Source organism: Ochlerotatus camptorhynchus, unplaced genomic scaffold, assembly GCF_037179485.1.
Source record: "Ochlerotatus camptorhynchus isolate MF236.1 unplaced genomic scaffold, CSIRO-AGI_Acam_v1.1 ptg000328l, whole genome shotgun sequence".
Classification (NCBI taxonomy): Eukaryota; Metazoa; Arthropoda; class Insecta; order Diptera; family Culicidae; genus Ochlerotatus; species Ochlerotatus camptorhynchus.
In genome coordinates this window covers 1,266,515-1,289,924 of record NW_027040816.1, presented here as the reverse complement: position 1 = coordinate 1,289,924, position 23,410 = coordinate 1,266,515, and the positions used below count along the sequence as shown (strand labels likewise).

The 23,410-nt window shown below is 40.4% G+C and overlaps 1 protein-coding gene across 1 annotated transcript in view; it reads left to right on the top strand.

Moving 5' to 3' along the window:
* The window catches only part of LOC135708171 (potassium voltage-gated channel subfamily H member 4-like), a 205,885-nt gene that overhangs the window by 165,633 nt on the left and 16,842 nt on the right, over positions 1–23,410 (top strand). The window contains exons 4-8 of the mRNA XM_065230172.1: positions 8,362–8,483; positions 8,543–8,733; positions 8,815–8,983; positions 9,046–9,151; positions 9,638–9,670. Of these exons, the coding sequence (XP_065086244.1) occupies positions 8,362–8,483; positions 8,543–8,733; positions 8,815–8,983; positions 9,046–9,151; positions 9,638–9,670 (621 nt within the window). The remainder of the gene's footprint in view (positions 1–8,361; positions 8,484–8,542; positions 8,734–8,814; positions 8,984–9,045; positions 9,152–9,637; positions 9,671–23,410) is intronic.

Here is a 23,410-nt window from a genome sequence, read left to right as displayed (position 1 = left end):
CGATCCGTCAAGATCGATCTTTCTCTGAAGAACTTCTCGTCGGAACTTCAGAGATCTTGAATGAAGTGCTGTGAACTTCTCGGAACTTCTCTTCGGAAAATGTCTGAACTACTCGCCGGAAGTTCTCTGATACTCTTGTCGGAAATTCTCTGAGCTTCTCGTCGCATGATTACATATCATCAGAAGTTCGCTGAACTGCTCCTCGGAAGATCTCAACTACTCGCATAAAGTTCTCTAAACTTCTAGTCGGAAATTGCTTTAACTTAGGGAACTTTGATTGTGAACTTCAGGGAAGTTCTGTGAACTTTGGGGATTTTTTTAAGTACTCTTAACTTCAGAGCAGGGCTGTTAACTTTTCGTTGAAAGTTCTGTGAACATCAGTTCAGTTCAGAGAACTTCCCTTGGAGTTCAGAGAATTTCGCCTGAACTTCAAAGAGCTTTGATTGTAGTTCAGAGAACATCCCTTGAAGTTATCAGATCATTCATAAATTGTATAGGAATTCTTAAATGCTCCTTAGGAGTAGTTCTGTGATTTTCAATGAAGTATTGTAAACTCTAAAGAAGTTCAACGCACTTCGTAGTTGTTTTGTAAACTTCAGAGAAACTATTCGACCGTCAAAAATGTCTGAGAACTTCTCCGAATTTTGCGAACTTCACGTTTAATCTTCAGTGATCTTAAAATATCATGCCTAAGGTTGAGGTGACATCCCAACACACGATTTTAGCTACATACTAGCTTCCCAATTAACCAAAAGTTCCACATTTAACGATTAAAATCACTTCCAAGTTCCATAAAGTTCAAATAAAGTTCCGACAGAACTTTCAAGTTCCATAAAGTTCAAATAAAGTTCCGACAGAACTGTCAAGCCACATGAAGCAATCTGCACAAGTCTTTATTAGTAACAAAATTTAATGTGCGTAAATATGAAATGATCAATGGCCCGAATAAATCATAATTCTTATATTTATGCAGTGCATGAACATTCTATCCAAACATAAAAAAATGAAGAGAAATTTTCTAGATCCTAACCCGTGTATTCAGCATGCGATCTACGAACGCTAGCCACTGCGCCACAAGTGTGTTGGAATACCATGCGGGCAAACACCAATTTAAAATTCATCAAGGTGTTGTGTTTCGTATTCAAGTTAGTCAGCTGGCACTGAAAACTCCAATAGCAGGCGGGACAACAGCTCACTTGAATATATCTCAGATGACGTAGCGGTTCGTGTTGGGGCTCTCACGCAGAAGGACTGGGTTTAATTCTTCAAACAGCTCCAATTCTACTACTAATGCTGATAAATCAATATACATTAATACCTGCCTTTAGAAAAAACCTTTTTTTTTTTTAATTTATTTTCTAAAAGTTCCATCCAAGTTCCACCAGAAGCTGCTTAGAATGCTCTTCAGTTAGGGTACCGGAACTTTCAAGTTCTTATAACGACTTGAAAATGAGGCTGCTTAGAATTCTATAGATCACCTTCAACCAAGCTGCTTAAGCCACAAATAGCCTTTTATCAGAACTTTTGGTTACTTGGGTTATACAGACAAAAAGTATCTGAATAAGCCATTTTTTGGTTGTATAGGCTAGTCTGCTGCTAAAATTGTTAGTTAGGATGTTACTTCACCACGACAGCAAGCCACTTAATATCTCACACAACTCAGAATACAGGAAATTGGTAAGAGAAAGTTTGTGAAACTACTCTGAAGAAGGGCAGACTTCATCAGAATGCAAAGGACTTTACTTAGGGTAGCAGAGTCAAGTTCGTAGAACTTCTCTGAAGTTATCTGATCTTCTATGAAGTATGCAGAACACTTTTGAGATGTTTAGTGTAATTCAGAGAACTCTACTGAAGCTATTTGAGGCTTGTAGCTCATCTGAAATCTGTCAAATTGGTCTGGTTATTGCAAATTGGTGAATAATGAGAAGCTAGACAATTTGACGAAATCTATACGAAATGGATTGAACGATTGAACTTAAAGAAAGTAGGTTTTGCTACTCGATATGCAAAGGAAATTTGTTGAATAGTTGGGGAAGTTGGGAAAGTATAAGCTATGGGTGAATATGCAGATATTGGAAAATACCATGCACCGGTGGTTTGCGACGATGAATAGCTTGGAGACGATGGGGAGTCGTTAGGTGGTATCGGACTTGTTAGTGATTGACTTAAGAGTGAGTGTTTTGGACTGGTTGGCAAATCGCTAGGACTCGTTGCAAAGTACGCAGAGAGGCGATACTTGACAATGTAAGCCTGTTAGATAAAAGGTGGTCGTGTTAAGGGGTATTCAACTCTGCACACCGTTATCTGTGCCAAGAGTTTTAGCTGTGGGCCAAAGTGTGTCAACTTCGACCGTTCCACAAGATTCTGACTCGATGACAATTTGAATTACTGATTCCTTGCAGGTGTGCAGAAACGAAGTCGTAGCCAGATCGATGGAGGAAGAAAAGGTCACCAACATCATGTGAAATTCTATCGATCTAAAGTAAACAAAGAACTCGAACGGATGAACAGATGATCGACGGTCATCTAATCGACACGTTGAGTACCTAGTGCGGACTCAGAGCCATCCCTGCAAGAATTTCCAGAAATTTGCATTGCACAATTATTACTACTGCTAGCTTGTCCATAATTTGTTCAAAAGTCTAGTGTAGATGTTACTAGTAGTTCAGATTGCAAATATATTCATATATTTAAAGCGTGATTCAGATATGCTTTGCATCTGCAGGCAGCACCCTGTGGTTGTAGTTGGTTAATCCCATAGGCTCTTGCGAGGATCTTGCTAAACAGCAAATTGCTTTAGGGTCGTCAAGCGGGAACCACTGAGTGCGCCGAAACTCACTGTGCAGCGAGTCAAATTTCCAAATTCAGTAAGGTCTTACAGTTGAGCGATCGGAAGGCCACACATCACACCGGGGCCTCTGCGATGAACAAGTTGCATTAGTGAGGTGACAAAAATCACGTCGTGTGAGGTGACTCTCCGTGCAAATCAAATTATTGCGTGCAAAAGGTGATTATTGTCACTGCACTAGTGACAGAGAGTCACACGATTCACAGAATAGGCCTGAATGATAAGAAAGAATGTCTAAAGAAAATCTCAGCAGAAATCGAGAAAAATTCCATATTGGAAGATCCCCGGCAAATCCTGTTGTAGGGTATTGACAGTTTTTCTTGAACCGATGGCCACCACCTTGGATTCCAAAATATTGTCTGACATCGATTTCTAGCCTCTACACGTCATTCCCTATCAAGAAATACCCATATTGTAGTGTATTTGACAGTTTTTCTTGACCCAATGGTCGCCATCTTGGATTCCAAAATGACGTCTGGCAATGGTATCCGGCCTCTATACATCGTTCCTTTTCCGAAAATACCCATATTGCGGAATTTTATATTTTCTTGAACTTATGGCCTCCATCTTGGATTTGAAAATGACGTCTGGCATCGATTTCCGGCCTCTACACGTCGTCCCCTTTCCGGAAATACCCGTATTGTAGGGTATTTGACTGTTTTTCTTGAACCGATGGCCGCCATCTTGGATTCCTAAATGGCGTCTGGCATCGATTTCCAGCCTCTACACGTCGTCTCCTTTCCAAAAATATCTATATTGTAGCGTATTTAACAGTTTTTCTCGAACCGATGGCCGTCATCTCTGATTCCAAAATGGCGTTTGACATCGATTTCCAGCCTCTACACGTCATCTCTTTTTCGGTTTCTGTTCTCACGTTGCACAGCAATATCTTATATGGACAAGCTTTCGAGACATAACATATTAACTTCTATACAATTTTCATACTGCCGTACTCTAACGGAACTATCCACCTACCCTCTTCTAAAAAGATCATTCTCTAGCTAATAAATCATCACACTAAAGCTTCATATTAGCATTTCCAACCAACTCTGATATTAAGGAAGTTCATATGCACACTAGCGCCGCGTAGTGTGAGAGTTCTGAAATACCATGAGCACCATCCGAAAGGACTTAGTCACCTGAACCCCTTTGCTGAAGACAGTAACCTTCTATATGGCCAGGTTCTCGAGATACAGCTTATACAGGAAGTTCACTTGTACGCTAGTGACGCATAGTGAGAGAGTTTTGAACTATTATGGCCACCATCCAAAAGGACATGATCACCTGAAAAACTTTGCTGAAGACAGTAACCTTCTATATGGCCAGCATGTTGAGATACAGCTTATACAGGAAGCTCGTGTGAACACTAGCGCTGCGTAGTGAAAGAGTTCTGAACCACCCAAAAGGACTTGGTCACCTGAACAACTTCGCTCAAGACAGCAACTTTCTGTATGGCCAGGATCACGAAATATTCTAACAAGGGTCCAACGTTCCATATATTATAACGCCCGTCAAGTGAAGCACCTCTAGCGGCATAGTTCCCAACTTAACCTGAATCCAATCCAATACACCTGATTGTCCTGGCAAACGACACGAACGAGGTGAAAGCGGAAAAGGCGAAGAAATCGGAGAAGCGTACGAAGAAAGACCGCAGAAGCAAGTCCTTGCTTGGTTTCAAGGATTCATGATTCGCAGCTGGAGTATATCCAAGGGAAGCAATACCCCAAGGATATCTGGGACGCCTTGTATCGAGTATTCGAGCACCGTAGCATTGCAAGCCACATGCATTTGAAGCGGGAGATGCTGCAACTGTGGTTCTAAGGCGGAAAACTACAACAACATTTTCTCCACTTTGATAAGCTGGTTCGTGAATATCGTTCAACTGGCTGTTCTGGAGGATTTGGACGTGGTTTGCCACATCCGGTCTTCGTATTCCGGAATTGTAACGGCACTCGAGACGATGCCCGAGGAGAATTTATTGCTCGAGTTTGTGAAGTGCAGATTGCTGGATGAAGAAACCAAGCGGCTAGGTATGGAATTGGTTCCATCGCAGAGCGGAGAAGCAGCTTTTTCCGGATCAGATGTAGTCGAGCAGAAGAAGCTGATTTGTTTTCACTGCAAGAGGGAAGGGCATAAGCAGATCGATTGCTTCGATCGGAAAAAAGCATGTAAGTCAGAAGAAGCAGCAAAAGTCTAAAGCCTACGTTGCCGAAGCGGACGACGGAATAGCAGTTTGTCTTGGAGAAACCGGTCGAGATTGCAATAGCAAAGGACGGTGAGACGATAGTGGCGAAACATACTGGCACTGTGAAAGTGATTTCGGTCGTTGACGGGAAACAGATTGATTTCGGTTTTCGGTGCTGAAGGTGGAAAAAGCCGGAATGCGTGTGGTGTTCGAGTCCGGGAAAGCGAAAGTCTATCGAGGATCCGAAGTCGTCGCGAGTGCGTCTCGTCGCGAAAAGTTGTACATACTTGATTTCTACTCGGTTGGGCACAATAACGGTGAAGCCTTGTTGTCGTGTGAGGTCAAATTCGGAAGAGTTCGGAACTGTTGCACCTCTGGTTCGGCCATCTGAACGAGAACTGTCTAAAGCAGATGGTTCAGTATGGCATGGTATCGGGAATGAACATTACCATACCCAAGTAACAACTTTGGTTTTATAAGGGTTCTGCAGACTATGATTTAGACTTGTAGAATGCTATAAATCCTCCATAAAGCTTGCAATGTTACTTGGGTATGGGGTGTTTACATCTGCACAATGCCGTGAGCGAACGGGAGAAACCGCACGCTCGTTCGGGCAATGTTGGAGGATTCAGGTGTCGGAAAAGAGATTCTGGGGGTAAGCTGTGTTGACAGCGGCCTACCTGACTAACAGATATCCCACTAGTTCGCTGAGCATGAAGCAAACCCCGTTCGAGCGGTGGTAGTCCGGGAAACCGAATGTATCCAAGGTAAGAGTTTTTGGTAGCAAGGTTTTCGTTCATGTTCTGGATGAACTGCGACGGAAGCTAGACGCGAAAGCCTGGAGAGGCATTTTGCTGGGATATCGCCAGAATGGGTACCGAGTTTGGAATCCCGTGAAGAAGCAGATTGTAGTTGCACGCGATGTCGATTTCGTTGAAGGCAACCTGGTGGAGTTTATCCGCGTTTCTGCAGGCGGTGATGAAGATGACGAAGTCAGTGTTCAATCAGCGGACGCGGAAAAGGGTACATCCGACGGGAATTTCGAATGTTTCGAGGAAGAGGAAGAGTCTGAGGAACAAGTTACCGAGTCTGAGCCAGAGGAAGCTGAGAGCGAGCTACATGGTAGACCTCAGCGGAACCGCTGTGACCCTGCGTGGCATCAGGATTTCGAAATGGATTGCACATCAACTATTTACTTTGATCAAATTCCAGGGACAATCGCTGAGCTGCAGGAGTGTGATCACTGGAAGGATTGGAAAGCTGCAATAGAAGACGAGCTGAATTCGCTGAAGCGTAACAGCACTTGGACTCTTGTTGAGAAACCGGAAAGACGTTCGGTGATCTCGTGCAAATGGGTATTCCGTGTAAAGCACGGTGAATCTAGCGGATGCACGAAGTACAAAGCAAGACTGGTCGCTTGAGGTTTTAGCCAAAAACGAGGTTTTGATTATGGTGAGACCTACTCTCCTGTTGCGAAGATGGATACTTTGCAAACGGTTTTTGAACGGCGAGCTAAAGGAGGAAATCTTCATGGCTCAACCAGACGGGTTTGAGCAGGGGAGTGGACTTGTTTGGAGGTTGAACCGGGCACTTTATGGCCTGAAACAAGCGTTGCGGACATGGAATGAAAAGTTTCATCGTTCGTCGAGCAGTTGCTTTTCGTTCGTAGTGCCAACGATCAATGCCTCTACACATTTGGATCTGGAGTCCCTCACTGCAGCTTCTACAGATGGTAAAGAAAAGATTGTCGGAGCAGTTTGAAGAGACGGATGCTGGTGAAGTCAAGCAGTTCTTAGGCATGATGATCGACAGCTGGCCGTGCTGAAGATAAGTCAACGGGAGTATATGGAGGGTTTACTCAAGCGTTTCGGGATGAGCGAATTCAAGTCGATTGAACATCGCTTGAAGTTGAGTAAGGGAGATGAGAAACAGAGGACAGACAAGCCGTAACCGAAGCCCGTTGGCTGTTTGATTTATGCTTCACTCACTACTAGACCGAATCTGTCGGCGGTCATCGACTATTTCAGCTAATTCCAATCATGTCCCAACTGGAACTATTTGAAGCAAATATTGCGGTACGTCCAAGGAACGCTGGATGTTGGTTCAGTTTACCGGAAGCAGCCAAACGCACAGTTATTGGAAGTCTCCTCCGATGCAGATTGGGCGAACAATAATCTAGACCTGCGATCTGTAACGGGATGTGTTTGTAAGGTGTACGGATGCACCGTGAGCTGACTGACACGCAAGCAGCAAACGGTCGCCTTATCGTCCACCGAAGCAGAACTGGCAGCGTTATGTACAGCCACGTGTCAGTTCGTATGGATGAAGAGAATGCTTGGAGATCTTGGATGTTCAATCGAAAGCCCCATACCATTCACATCGCTGAGGAGTATCAAGTTCGTTCTTCGGACCAAGACCAAGACGCGGACATCATGACGAAGGGTCTACCGGTTACCGTCTTCAGAGGACTCCGCACCAGGTTGGGACTGGAGACTACTGTGGTTAAACAGGGGGTGTTAAGTGTGTAATCACAGTACCCTAATTGCCCCTATTTTTGATACGCCCCTGTGAGTTATTCTACTGCGCCAATCAAGAAGTATAAACAAAAAGTAAAACACGTTTTCAATAAAAGTTCAATTCGTTTTTCCTTAATTCGCTAGTTTTCTCGGCTTATTTCCTCCTCGTTTATCCAAAACCACTTCAGACTTTTCCCCCAGGCTGTGTTCCATTTGGTGAATTTTCACTTAAATTTGACTGATGGAAAATTTTCAAATAAACCTGCTTTTCCAGCAGACTTATTTCTGACAGACAAGCAATAAGTTTTGACAGACACCTTCTAGAAAATTGGTCGATCAACAACAGAGGGATTTATGAACATCTTTTCGAAGTGTCAAATTTAAGTGAAAATTTCCAAATGGAACACAGCCTTAGAACCCAATGAGTGCTCTTCTGAATTGGATCCCGATCACAACTAGCATGTGTTGGTAATTGTTTACTCAATATTGGTTGATAAGATTTATCAACCCCGGTAGTGGTGTAACACCAGTGTTGTATTCCTGGGTGGGTGTTGTTTACTCTCGAACATTGATTATTAATGACTTCCATGCTCAAATTTCATGATTTCGAAAAACGGGAACAATTTGTCGAGGCCGGAAGTCAAAACCGAACCTCGTTAGTATGGACAATTCAAGCATTTGGATTGCGACACTTCCCGAATTATTTCTTAGCAGTTCCTCAAACCCCCGTTCAATATCATTAAAAAATGCATTGATTCAAACGACCAAACTATAACCATTTCCACAATTTCCTCCATCTCTCCTTTTTCCAGGAACGAAATTCCTGTGCTCCGAAGTGATTGCCCCGATCCGGTCCGAGGTCGATGACATCTCGCTGTTCATCATCAACTTCGAGGACCTGACGAACCCGACCAGCCCGGACCCCATCGAGCCGGTGAAGTTGAGTAAATGTAAGCACTGTACATTCTTATTCCGGTTTCTTACCCCTTGCAGACTCACCACCGCAGTTTTCTTTCAGTCGACCGCGCTAGAGCGAGCTTTCGACAATCGTTTCGCATCGGACACATCGCTCTGCGGGATCGGGGTCTCCGGTTGGCCGGATACCTCACGCCCCCATCCGATGCCACTCAGGAGGAGGAGGAAGTGGGCATCAACAAGAGTGCGATTGAGAGGTATAATTTCATGTATGATTGGATTTTTTGGATCTTGACTTATGGTCAGTCTGAATGTGTGAATTAACGGTTAAACTTTCCCGCAAACATTAGGGGGTTTTGCAGTGACAGGGTTAGCCAAACGACGGTGCTCAAGGTGGAGACGAACATCTGGGCGCCGATGTCGACGCCGGCACTGACGAGGACGAAGGAACTGGAAGCGCTTCATACCGATGGCGATACGCTCAGTGGACCAGGAGAAATTGTGATAACTGCCCCGGAGGTTCGTTTCACCCATTTTTTAAAAGAGAATTCGTTTTCTAACAATCGAATCCCCCTTTTTAGGTGGCCAAAGTGGAAGCGACAACGATCGAGCTTCCGACACCAATCGTCGATTCCAAACCAGAGTTTCAGCAAACCAAAAGTTTAGACTTTGAGATACAATCAAAACGTAGGTATAGTCTGGCAACACTGGCCGCTACGCAATTAAGCGAAATAATGCATTACCCCCCCATGCAAAGACACACAGTTACTCGATTTGGTTTTTGACAGTTCACTTTTGAATTTGATTTCAACTAACGAACTTTTTTGGTTCCGTTTTCCCCATGCCTTACAAGCTGATTTCAAGAGACACATATTTTGCACCGTTGCGTGATTTTTTGAATGATTTTCGTGAACTTTGTTTTTCGATCTATTTTGGCATTGATTTTCAAAAGCAATCAAATACTAAACACTCATTCTACAATCAATCGAAGAACAGAACAACAGACATTAATTAGGGCTGGGTGCCAGTTTGCGTCAATCCAATATGCCATGATCCATACCGGCGACGGAAGCTAGCACCCGTCCGAAGAAATACAAACATATGCAAATATTTGTTGAATAGCGAGTGAAACTAAAAAACAAACTGACAAGCTTTTCGTATGTATATTCATAGCGCTGCAATTTGGCAAGCAATCGCCTTACGAATGTAATAAACATTTTATTTAAAACCTCAATTTGTTGATTTCCGCTGTGTACTTTTGGAGTCTGTTCTTCCCCGTTTGGAGTTTTCTTCCCCGTTCGTTTTGTGATTATTAGTTTTACTCTTTGGTTTTTTGAACTTGTTACATTTTATACCTCACAGTTGATCAATCGTGTAGTGTTGCTGTTGTTGACGTTTCGTGTGCCAGCTGATGATTGTGTTTGATTAAAAATGAAAAATAAAAAAAAGGATAATTGCAATTTGTGATGGTAATTCGCTGCCCTGTTGTTTGTGGCATGTGGCGTGCTGTTTTTGAACTGTTGAATATCATTGTTCTTTGTGAAATTGTGATCGTTGCGTGCTTATCTGTTTGCACATGTTTGTACTAGCGCTTTGTTTCAACAAGTTGTATAATTTGATTCATTTTCCGTTTCATTGTCGATCAACGTTGTGATCTAATCGAGTGTTGTGGATTGAACTGCAGTCCCGCAAATAGTCTTGTTGGCTATGAGAGGGTATGGCATATTCTACATCTAATATATTTTAGTGTTATCATAGTGCCTTCTAGAGAGGTATAAAGATAATTATAAGAGAAGAGCAGATTAAAAATAAACTGCTATCCAGCTTTCCATGCTCGGTAATGGCGACCTGTTTGTATGAATAAATGTATCCTTCACTGTGCTTTTTGACACTAACTGGAGGGCGTATGTTGTTCCATTTTTATTTCGTTCCTGGGAGAGGGAAAATGAGGGGTCAAATTCCGAACATGCAGATAGTGTAAAAAAGCACAGTGAAGGATACATTTATTCATACAAACAGGCCGCCATTACCGAACATGGAAAGCTGGATGCCTAGGTGGTTTCTAGCAACACTGCCAAGGCAGTCAAGATAGTCGCTGTTCGGTTGGCTCTGGCTTTGACAGTTCGTTATGCTCAAAACCAGCCAGTCTCCTCTCTTATACTAGACCCTCTCTAGTGCCTTCAACACCGACCAATGGAAAGTTTACTGTATGTTGACTAACTTCACAGTGTTGATAAACAAAAATCATATTGCCAATTCAGAGAAAAATCATCATTTGGCTTCAGATTATCAGCTTTAATCCAGCTTTCCATGCTCGTTAATGGCGGCCTGTTTGTATGAATAAATGTATCCTTCACTGTGATTTTTGACACTATCTGGATGTTCGGATTTTTACCCCTCTTTTTCTCTCTCTCAGGAACAGAAGAAAATGGAACAACATACGCCCTCCAGTTAGTTTCAAAAAGCACAGTGAAGCATACATTTATTCATACAAACAGGCCGCCATTACCGAGCATGGAAAGCTGGATAGCATGCTGTGGCTGTCAGTTGCGATGAAATGATTTCCCTAAAACGGAAATATTTAACATTCAGGCTGTGTTCCATTTGGTGAATTTTCACTTAAATTTGACAGATGGAAAATTTTCAAATAAACCTGTTATTCCAGCAGATTTATTTCTGACAGAAAAGGAATCAATTTTGACCAAAACCTTCTCGAAAATCGGCCAATCGACAACAGAGGGATTTTCGAACATCCTAATTAATTTTCGAAATGGCAAATTTAAGTGAAAATTCACCAAATGGAACACATTCTCAGAATCATAAGAGCCTAGATGCAATGCTAATATAAATTTTTACTCACTGTATTGGAATGAAAAAATCGAAAAATTGGTTCACTTAACTGTAATAATGTAAAGAGAAAATCGATAAAGATAATCGATCATCGTAGTGAGGCTCTAATGATCCTGAACCCTTTTCTACCCTCAAATTAGGTAAACTAACCAATCTTCACAGTTATAGACCTTTTGACGTTTTAAGCGTCTTTCTCTATCTAGCACACATGGATGAATGGACGGTTTGTTTTCCCCACTAATCTGTTTCCCTCTTGATCGCACTCGTTCGATTTAAATGGATCAGCAGTGTGCACTGATCAAACGTCAAAAAGCTCCATACCAGCTACCTGTATGAGTTGGAGTTTTGACATGATGTCAACTTTTGCTTTGATTCACTCATAGATGGATGCTCAGTAGACTGATGCAAAATTTAAAATTGTTGCTCCACAGTGCTCAATCGGTTCCAAATCAGGTCCTTATTAACGTCCCACAATTAAAGCGCATTTTATAAGACACTGACTTGGCACAAATCATTTGATATTTACATGGAAATTACTATAGGAAATCCAAACTAGTTGTTCATTGTCTTCTAACATTTTGCCATATAAGGTAATCCAAGAGACGTTTCTCAGTGGAACTGACAGCTAGAAATCTAGAGTGTGTGAGTGATCTGGTCATAATGGTGCATAGTGTAAACATAAGCAAAGCAGAAATTCATATGAGAATAAACAGGGACGATAAGAGAAGCGCGAAGACTGAACCCAAAAGTTCCAATCGAACCGTCAAACGTGGTTATAATTAAGTTTGCGTATGAAAACTGCAATTGTAAAGCACAAGTAAAATCATTTGAGATTTTTTAATGTTTTCCCTCAATGTCAAAAAGCAAATATTTATGTAAAATTATCAATTGTTATTCACCAGATGCATTTTCGTTATGTTCTCACGAAATGTGCACTCCAGTGCAACGAAAAACATATACACAGGCCCTGTAACGTTGATCAAGGCGTTTCCAGTGTAATCTGTCAAGATAGTGAATTTGGTAAAAGACTTCAAAGGGGATTTCTCGATTACTTTTTAAAGGGACGTATCTGCTTTTGTAAACAATGCATTTGCTCGTCGATTGAGCGTAACTGGTAGCTCACCCACGCATACTGACACCACCGTCAGGTAGTGCATGCGTGGGTGAGCTACCAGTTAAGCTAAATCGACGAGCAAATACATTGTTTACAAAAGCAGATACGTCCATTCGAAAAAAAAATCGAGATTTCATTCATACACGGTAGGAAGCCGAACCACAGATTGCATAATTTTGCGCAACGCTCTACAAAATGTCCCCTCCGATGCTGAGTACTGTGAACTCAGCCGATTTTATTTTTCAAGTGAGCTAGAAAACATCTTGAAAATCTTGTTTTGTTGAAACAGCTCACGAAATTGTATATACATGCTGTCAAATGAACTCTTGGCTCCTCCTCCTCTGCTCCAAAAATAACGTATACATGGTGATGGGAGTGCACCTGCCCACAAAGCTCACATGACTCTTATAAATTTTCATTACATTCTTGTTTCAGCAACCCAGTTTTGGCATTATTAATATCAAATAAAAACACTTTTTCGAGCATCACGCATACATTATCCGCCTACTAAGGTTGATGTTTCGACAGTTTCATAATTATAATTCTTTTTTTTTTTTTTTTTAATTATAGTCACTTTAACGCTCTTGGGTCATTCGTGACTTGTCCGGGGGTGAGATTTGAACTCGTGACTTTGGCGTGAGAGGTATGGATGCTAACCACTACGCCGGGGTCTTAATTTGTTTTCAGTAGGTGGCAACACCTTTACTTGTGGTTCAAACAGTAACTACCTACGTGACTTCTGAGCTCTTTTGAATGTTTGGCTCCCGTTTGACAGTTTGACTCGGCTCCCAGATGACAAGCATTTTGAGTTAGTTCGCAGTACTCAGCTCCAATGAAGTATATTTGGTTTCACTTAGTGTTGTCAAATACTTCGTTTGAATACCGATACTACCGAAATGATTAAAAATATATTCGCTCAAATTAAAAGTCACTCAAAGTAAACACCAAATTGCGGGTTGCCAAACCATGCAGACCAAATGACTTTGTTGGCTGAGCAACCAGATTTTATTATATTCTCTCCTTGCGTCTCTTATAAAACATGTGATCTGTTAAAAGTTCTTGGTAAATAATAAAGTCAGCTGATCGCAACTGTCTCGTGGGCAGCCTTATTGCACTGTAAAAATATCTATAGCAATTCTTATGGAAAATTTTCTCAGCTACAACTTTGCAGAAGATCGTTTTTCAGCAAACGCGAAATTAAATAGACAATAATTGTTTAAGAGATTGATAATCTTATGGTAGGATCATGCAGCTGTTTTGTGGGCAACACTGTTTTCTGCAGTGTAACATAGTAGCCATGATTTTTGTGCTCTATTCTACGCGCTAGAAACACCAATGTTGCCTGCTGAACATAAGACATTAGTGACTTGAATCATCAAACTTTTGCTCTTTACATTTGATCGTTGTAGTTGTAGCTGAGAACATTTTCTAGAAGCACAGTTACCAATTATAAAAGCAGAGATTGGAATGGTTAATTTTGAGATAGAAATCAATAAAAAAAAATTGTTTTCTCATAGTAATTTCCACATAAAATTCATAAGGTTTGTGCCAAGTCAGTTTATTGATATCAAGCGTAACATTTGATAATGGCACAAAAGCATTTGTAAGCAAAAATTAGAGATGAACTAGCCTAAGGCTAAAAATCTCTTTAATAAAGAATTAAAAAAAAAAAAAATTGTAAGCAAACTTTCTAAGGCCCTTTACTCGCTAACCAAAGTACGCCCACGCAAACCAATACCACTTTCGGAAAGGTGAGAGTTGCCCCTTTTCAATGATGTTGTAGGTTTGCGTGAGCGTACTTCGGTTCGCGTGTAAAGGGCCTTAAAAAGTGTGTTTACAAAAGCTTTTGTGCCGTTATCAAATGATGCGCGTGATATATGAGTTCAAATTTTGGGAGGCGAAATTTCAGGATCCGTTTGAGCACCGTGAAGTTAAATTTCAAATTTTGCATCAGTCTAATGCTCAGGCTCAGTGTTCCAAAATCTTTCTTTTGATCACCGGCCGATTTTCGCGAAGGTGATTGTCAAAATTGATTCCTTGTCTGCCAGAAATGTCGACAGTGAACATGCATAAAAGCGATTCTCTTCATCAGTTTTCTCTTTGCATTACTACAGCTAAGCGAAACAATTTTCAAGAATTTGTTCAATGCAGTACTATAACAGCACCAGCTCCAGCAAACGCACCGAGAAACGTTAATCCAAGCGAGTTATTAACACCTGGGACGGGACTTGACAATCGGGTAGCGATTTTGAGCCAATTTTCTGTCAAATCCGAGCCAGTTGCTGATTGGCCGATTTGACAGTAGCAATCGTAGAATAAAAAGGACAGAGGGATCACATCAATCTGACTGGCAGTGATGCCGGAATCAATGTTGACGTCAATGGCGTTGTTAATTGTTAATATTTGCGAAGGAAAGTTGGAAAATAGGGTCCACGGCGTGCTTTAAGGGATGGATATTTTTGTTTGTTTATGGTTGTTTTTATTGTGTTAAGCAAAAATGATGTACGAGGTGTTAACTGTGGTAGAAACTCTGAACCAAATTAAAATTAAAATATAAAAATCATTTTGCAATAATGGCATCATTGGTCAACTCCGTCAAACACCATGCACTAATTTTCAACGGACATTCATCAAAAACATTAACACAAGAGAAAACAGACGAAGAGAATCGATCATCGCGTTTACGCCCTTATGCATGCTCACTGCCGATGTATCTGCATAGACCTTTTTGACGTTCAATCGTTTTTCTCTACACTGTACCAAAACATCATCCTTTGTTCGAATGAAAACTCAGACCATTCAAATCGAAACCGAAATCGCTTTTTCGAATGATAGCTGCAACTGGATGATGGTTGTTTTGCGATCAGATGATGCTCCTCCCGAATACAGGATGAACATTTATACGAGAAGCGAGCGGACCTCAGTTGAAACAACAATCAATACGAAACCAACGATTTTAAATTGGCTCACTACTTGACTAGCCTATTGGTCCCAAGCAAACGATTAACGTACCCCATTCTAGTCGAAATTCTAGTACTACACTATGTTTGTTTTCATTCGCTATGAAAGTTTGACAGATAAAATGAGGGGTTATTGGTTTTTCCTAAGTTTCGAGATAGGCCGAAGAGAGTACCAGAGCTGACCCAAAAAGTTGTGCACGTTATTTCGGGACCTTCTAGTCTTATGCTCTCTGCGTAATGCTCTCTGCAGAATGATTGTCATCTAAAATTGAAATGCATATGGCATTGGTTCAGCCCCATAACGCAAATCATCCAAAATGATGATGTAAATAATTCCATCGAACGTCATTTGCTGATCTGAGCTGACAAACGAGGTAGAAACATAGTCATCGCTATCAAAGATGATACAAACATTGGTAAACCGTTGAAACCGAAGATTTTATATTTCGTGGTGGAGGAAGTTTCCTCTACCAATAAACGATGTTTGTATCCATAATAGAATGGTTGTTCATGGCTATTCAACATGGAAATGTAAATAATCGCATAAATCTAATCTGAAGCATTTGCAAGTCATCCTATCCTTAAATTGCTGTCATCTGATAGAGGACAGTCATATGGATGCTCATCAGTTGATGACGAATTTAAGGATACCCTTTCTGGACTTTCGCCGGGCCGATTACACTGCATTGAACAATGCGCTTGCGGAAATAGATTGGCACTGTATCGAAACGGCCGCTAGTGTCAATGATGCTGTGGATTGTTTCAGCTCTGCGCTGGAAGAAGTTATTTTCCGCACTGTCCCAGCAAGACGTCCCCCGCAGAAGCCTCCATGGTCGAACCCACGCCTACGTAAACTAAAACGTCAGCGCTCCGCCGCACTCCGAAGGTACTGCAGCTCTCGCTTACCGTTCTACAAGCAACAGTTTAAATTCGCAAGTCGTCACTATCGAAACTACAGCCACTTCCTCTATAATCGGCACGTGAGACGCACGGAAGCGAACCTTCGGTCGAACCCGAAAGGTTTTTGGTCGTTTGTAAATTCAAAACGGAAAGAATCCGGGCTGCCTTGTTCCATGTTCCTCGGAGATGATACGGCCTGCAGCGAAAGTGAAAAATGCAGCTTGTTTGCTCGTCAATTCAAACAAGTCTTCCACGATTTTTCCGCTTCACCGACACAGGTGTTGGTCGCAACCTCCGGGATGCCACGTGATGTTTTTAGTTTTGACATACCTCACATCACTGAAGACATGGTGATAGCCGCAACACGCAAAATGAAGAACTCATTCGCCGCTGGTCCTGACGGAATTCCCTCGTCAGTTTTAAAACGATGTGCAGTCAACCTCTGCCTTCCACTTGCGCGACTTTTTAATTTCTTGGCACAGCAAAGTGAATTCCCCTCCCGCTGGAAGCTTTCCTATCTGTTTCCAATTCACAAAAAAGGAGACAAACGGAATGTCGCTTATTATCGTGGGATTTCCTCCATGTGCGCCTGCTCTAAACTTTTCGAGATTATTGTAAATGATGCTCTGTTTATGTGCTGTAAAAATTATATCGATACGGACCAACATGGTTTTTACCCCCAAGCGATCGGTTTCCACGAACCTGGTGCAGTTTACCTCTGACTGTCTGCGAAGCTTGGACGCTGGATGGCAAGTTGATGCTGCATACATGGACTTAAAAGCCGCTTTTGACAGGGTGGATCATGAAATCCTGCTTGCTAAGTTGGAGATACTAGGTGTCTCGTCTACGGCTGTGAAATGGTTCAGATCGTACTTAGTGAATCGCTCTGTACGAGTCAAGATTGGCGCGACAGATTCAAATGTTTTCTCCAACAACTCGGGAGTCCCGCAAGGCAGCAACCTGGGACCTCTGCTGTTTTCGATCTTTTTAAACGACATCGCTCTGTTGTTACCATCTGGATGTCGTCTTTTCTACGCAGATGACGCCAAAATCTACAAAATTATCAAAAGCCTCTCGGACTGTTGGGATCTCCAGCATATGCTATGTATTTTCGCTGACTGGTGCACGAGAAATTTGATGGGCCTGAGCATCGAAAAATGCAACGTCATCTCCTATCACCGTAAAAACGAACCAATTATGTTTGACTATGTGCTCTTTGGACGTTGCATTGCCCGTGTAGAACAAATAAAGGATCTCGGTGTTACTCTGGACTGCGGACTCACCTTCAAAATCCATTATAACGACATCATATCCCGAGCCAATCGCCAACTGGGTTTTATTTTCAAAATTGCCGATGAGTTGCGGGACCCGTTATGCCTCAGATCACTTTACTGCTCACTTGTGCGGTCTATATTAGAATCAAGTGCAGTTGTATGGTGCCCTTTCCAAGCCACTTGGATCGTTAGAATCAAATCTGTTCAACGAAAGTTTGTGAGATATGCTCTTCGTTTCTTGAACTGGCGTGACTCATCGAACCTGCCACCGTACGAGGAGCGTTGCCGTCTTCTGGGCATCGAACCGCTAGTGGTGCGACGGACGGTCGCTCAAGCTATGTTTGCTGGAAAGCTTCTCATGGGTGACATCGACTGTCCAACGTTGCTGGCCCAGCTAAATATGTATGCTCCTGAGAGACCTCTTCGTCAACGCGAATTTCTGTTTTTGGAGCCACGAGGCAGAAATTATACGCAGAATGAGCCAATTCGTGCAATCAGCCGACAATTTAACTACTTTTATTGCGAATTTGACTTTAACGTATCAGCAAATGTGTTTCGTCACCGGTTACTTGACCGTTTTCGTTTCGTTGACCATAACTATTTAGATTAAGTTTTATTCATTAAGACATTAATTGTCAGTTGAATTATTAAATAAACAAATAAACAAATTAACAAAATAAAAAAAAATATGGTTATTTTGCTTAACGACGTGTTTCCTCCAAACCATTTGTGGAATAGTTCAATCATTTGGGTTATCGTTTGGATTGCGGATGTAGTGTAAAGATGGTAATTTACCAAATGGAACACAGTCGAACAGTGCCCGGCCAAATACCATAAAACTAAACCAATTTGAGATTTGACCTCTCATGAATCTTCGCATAAGAGCGACGATTGTTTGTCGATTTTTTTAACCAACCGTTAATTTGAAATTTTGCACAGTTGTGTGTTATTGCCCAACATCTCACTTTACACATTTGGTTGCTTAGTATTGTACGCAACGAACTTTAAAAAGTGCTCATCCAAAATGATATCCTTTAATTCTAAAATAACTATCTTGAGAACGATTTGTTTGTTCGAAATAGGGTCTTTGGCGAAGTTGTGGAGCAGTATTGTATCTTTCTCGAAAAAATAACACTGAAATAAAAACCAAAATATCTCAAATTGCATATTCGAAAAAAAAAATATTTTATATAAAATTGAAGCTCAGATAACGTGTGGACTACTGGCAAAAAATAGTATTTTTGAAAATACTGACAACAGTTATCATAACGATCATAATGCTTACATTGCTCAGTGTTGTTACTTTCGAAATGTTCATAGCTTAAAATTTACTAATCGTGTAATTTGGGCTATTTTCCAATCTTGAGAATATTTTTTAACGAAAAGCGTAAAAGAGTAACTGTGAAAGTTGATTCCTTGTCTGTCAGAAATAAGTTTGCTGGAATAGCAGGTTTATTTGAAAATTTTCCATCTGACAAATTTAAGTGAAAATGCACCAAATAGAACACAGGCTAAGGAAACAAATGTGTGAAATGGAATGTTTGGCAGTAATCTTGGCTATAACAAACAACTTTGTTAAATAACAAGTATATCTAAAAACACCGATCCGATACGATTTGCGAGTTTCGCGTGGAACTGCTCATAATTGTTCGCTAGGGGCAATGAACCAAGTTTGTGCTGAAAGCAGAGCTGGTAAATATTACGGCCGTCATGTCACAATGAGAAAACAGGCCCTCTCACTATCACGAGACGAAACTACCTATCATTGGCTTTCTTGTCATTTTCCAATGATCAAGCACTCATGAGAATAATTCTTAAGCGATTTTGAAATCAACACTACTAACTGATTTAGATGAATTAAAGCAAGCAACCGTATGTAATCGGTAGAGTGAATATAGTATTAACAATTCTTTGGAACTAGTAACATTAAAAGCAATAAATGAGCTTGTAATTACGATGAACACAACACTGTCACGTTCTGTAATGACAAAAAATTCGATGAGATTTTGAAAAAAAATTCTATCATCATTTTCTCATCCGATGATAGTGGCAGAAGTATCTCTGTAAATATCGCGTGAGATCTTTCATTGAAAATGACATTTGCCAGCCCTGGCTGAAAGTCGGCCGATTTGACTGTCGCCTAATTTTTCAAAAGGGCATATTCATATTTTTTTCAATAAATCATAGCACGAAAACGGCTCATCTTATCAAAATTACATCTGAATCAAAGTTGTAGGAAACTGAATTGAATTTTTCAGAAAAAAAACACTCTGGTAGTAAATTTATCGAATTCCTTGGGCATAGGTAAGGTTAGGTTACTTTATCAAAAAGACTTTCAGTTAATGAAGCTAAAATATGGCCTTCAGCAAAGCTGTAGTTGAGAAAATCTTACAAAAGTAGAGACCCAACAAGCAATCGCCTATTGAAGAAACGACTTCTTGACGATTTTACTCAACTGCATGCTTCATAATACTTGTACTATTTTTAATCATAACTTCTGCTCAAGCTGTGTTCACACAAATCTGGAGAATTTATTCAACCAACATTGAACTACTTTGGTGCTGTATAAGGTATGTCGAGAAGCTTTTATTCGACTTGCATGAGTTGTACAGAACTTATTCAATCAAATTTGTGATTATTCAGTGTTTATTGAACACCATCATTGCTTCCTTAAGCAGCGATACTGTTACATATTGCTTGATTCTCATGTGAAGTAACGTTTAATTAGACACTATCATGCATTTAATAAACGATTAATCAAACTGCGGGAACATTAACATGAAAATAAAAACGGGAGACAGGTGATGGGGTTTCCTTTAGTGATAGTGATGATTGTTTTTCATTGCGAAGCACGCACTAGCAGATATTAGAAATTTTATTACATACATACACAAACACATGTCATCGTTCAACGGGGATTCGAACCAAGTACCTTCTGATCACCAGCCCCTTGCCTTACCATCTGAGCTATCCTAGAATACATCATATTGGCAGCTGGATAATTAATAAAAGCTTGTATGAAACTGAATATCTATCAGCACTCCCGATCACAACTCTAGCTCCAGCTCTAGGTCCTGTTGGAACGAATCCAGTGTTACCTCTTCACCTTCCAATTTCTAAGGAAAGGATGCTGGGTTATTTTTCTTAACTAGATCAATTAATTCGATGTCGTGATTGATGTGATCGATGATTGCGATTTAAATTAATTTGACGTAGAACATAAATAAAAATAAATGGTTGAGGTTGGCATTGAACTCGCGACCTTCTACTTGAAAATCAGAAACGGTAACCACTACTCTACTGATTTTGTCTTGTTGTGAGACTGCATACGATTAAAACATGGTCGCATAGTGGTATAATTGAGATAATGCTGACTGTATTCATCTTTATTCAGCAATATTGTAAAGCAATGCAATGGAATCTAATAATTTAGCTAGAAAACAATTATTAGACGTCTAATAAAGCATTTTATTAAATCAATTGTGAACAGTTGAATTAAAGCGTCAATGTATGTGAAAATTACATTTATTCAGTTTATTATTAGATCAAACTGCTGGTGTTGAATCGGGAAGACAGCCAAAGCTTATAAAGCTTTTAATGAATAAATTAATCAGATCAGAGCCAACAGCGGAACAAAGGTGCATCTATCGAACTCAATGAGCTTTTTTTCGACAACCCGTTTTATTCAGCATTGTACACTGTTGTACAGCATTTATTCAATCCATATGCTTATTAGTGACTCTGAATTGTTTGTTGGGGACAGCAAGCTTACCCGTAAATAATTATGGAAAACGCTAGAATGATGAGAACAAAATGTTCACTTTTCCCATAGTAAATCCCACATAAACTTGAAAGGGCCAGTGCAGTATAAATTCGCAACCGAATGACCTTAAATATTGGTAAATTGATCAGGACCTGATTTAGAAAAGATTGAGCTTGGTAAAGCAAAATCGATATGTTGATGTATACCCTTCTGTGAAACGCACAGCCTACCACCAACCGGAGGAAACTAACGATTTAAATTTGGCTCACTACTTGACTAGCCTATTGGTCCCAAGCAAACGATTAACGTACCCCATTCTAGTCGAAATTCTAGTACTACACTATGTTTGTTTTGATTCGCTATGAAAGTTTGACAGATAAAATGAGGGGTTCGATTAGCTTGGGACCGAACATATGTGGAGCTCGATCATCAAAAATCGACCCTATTTCAGTGATTTCAAGTGGTATAGTAGGACTTCGATATGTCAAACTGATTATACCAGCTGTAAATGAGGAAGGAGATCAAGGGTGTCTTAGTCTTCTTCGTCTTCTTGAACTAATGTCTTTGTATTGCCATAATAATTTACGTTCTTTATTTATAATTATTCGGTTCCTTAGTGCAAATAATTTAAGGAGCGATAGAAGATCATATTTTAAGTAAAACATTGTTCTACGCATATGATCAAATCTCAAAGATTACTGAGTTATTGAACTTTTCCTGTTTTGGTCTATGCTAGCCATAAATTGGCTTTTAGCGTTAGCGTTGTTATGATATACTTCGTAGTTTGGATACTAGCGGCACTGACGTCTCTTCTGAAATTCTCAGTTAGACTACTTTCAGAAATAATGCTGGGGAGTAAACATTGGTTCCAATCTAAACAAGAGTAACAGAAGCATGACTGTTGCTATTCCCGGCCTCGCCCATCTTTACCATAACTAGGTATCGGGAAGGAAATGTTGATGTAGTACTTACTTGACGAGAGGCCACCGACTTAGCGACACCCTCATAAGTGCTACGGAGTTGGAGGGTTGGGTAGGGTATTCGGTTAGGATTCACCTCAAGTTGGCGATGCAACCAAAAGTATGTATTGTTTATTGGGATTAAACCCATGATTTTCTGCTCAGTAAGCAAAAACCGATCCCTCCAGGGTCATCGAGCATCTCAGAACCATAACGCTTCACGACAATACAGGACTACGTTTTCGCTTGATATGCAAATAGTTGCCGAGGTGAATGTTCAATATCAAATAAACAAATGATGGTGGCGATTTATTGTGCTGTGGAAGAACTTGGGGTTAAATTCATGATTTTCTGCTCAGTAAGCAAAATCGATCCCTCCAGGGTCATCGAGCATCTCATAATCCACAGCGTTTCGCGTCAAAGTACGAATATATGGATGAACTATCTATTATTGAATGACTATTATTTACGATAATTACATGAAAGAAACAACAAACAAAACGTGACTACTAAAAAAACTTGAAAAAAACTTTCAATGGTAGTTACAAGTAAAATAAATATTGATTATTTTACGCAAAAACGAGCAAGTAATATTAAATCTCTTGTATCGTATGCTAATGCTAATTGACTGTAACAAAAATAATATGCTTAAATAAAATAAAATATTATTAAAATTATATGAAAAATTTACTAGAAGATCATTACTTTATTTGTGAGAAGTTTCTAATAAGACCTCCCAGTTCCTCTGTATACAGAACAAATCTGATATTATTGCTCAGTCTGCATGAAGCAGCCGATTTCATCAAGGAAGTTCTATTAACAACCAAGAATTAATCGTTTGAGGCATACTGAAGCATTAAGAAGGTGATATGTATCACTATAGGAAATCATCATCGTTGCAAATATAAAGAAATTAAACATAACCCTTTGCTTCAGTACTGCCAACCTCCATGTCCATGGGGAGGGATGCTAGCCATAAATAGGCTTTTACTCGAAAACTATGATATTTAGTGCAAAACTGCAATGGACAGCTTGATTAATTTCCTACTTAATAGTTTCATTTCTGCTTTAAGTAAGCTGCATTTAAACACATTTTAGGGATAAACGAGTTTAAAAATTATGTTTT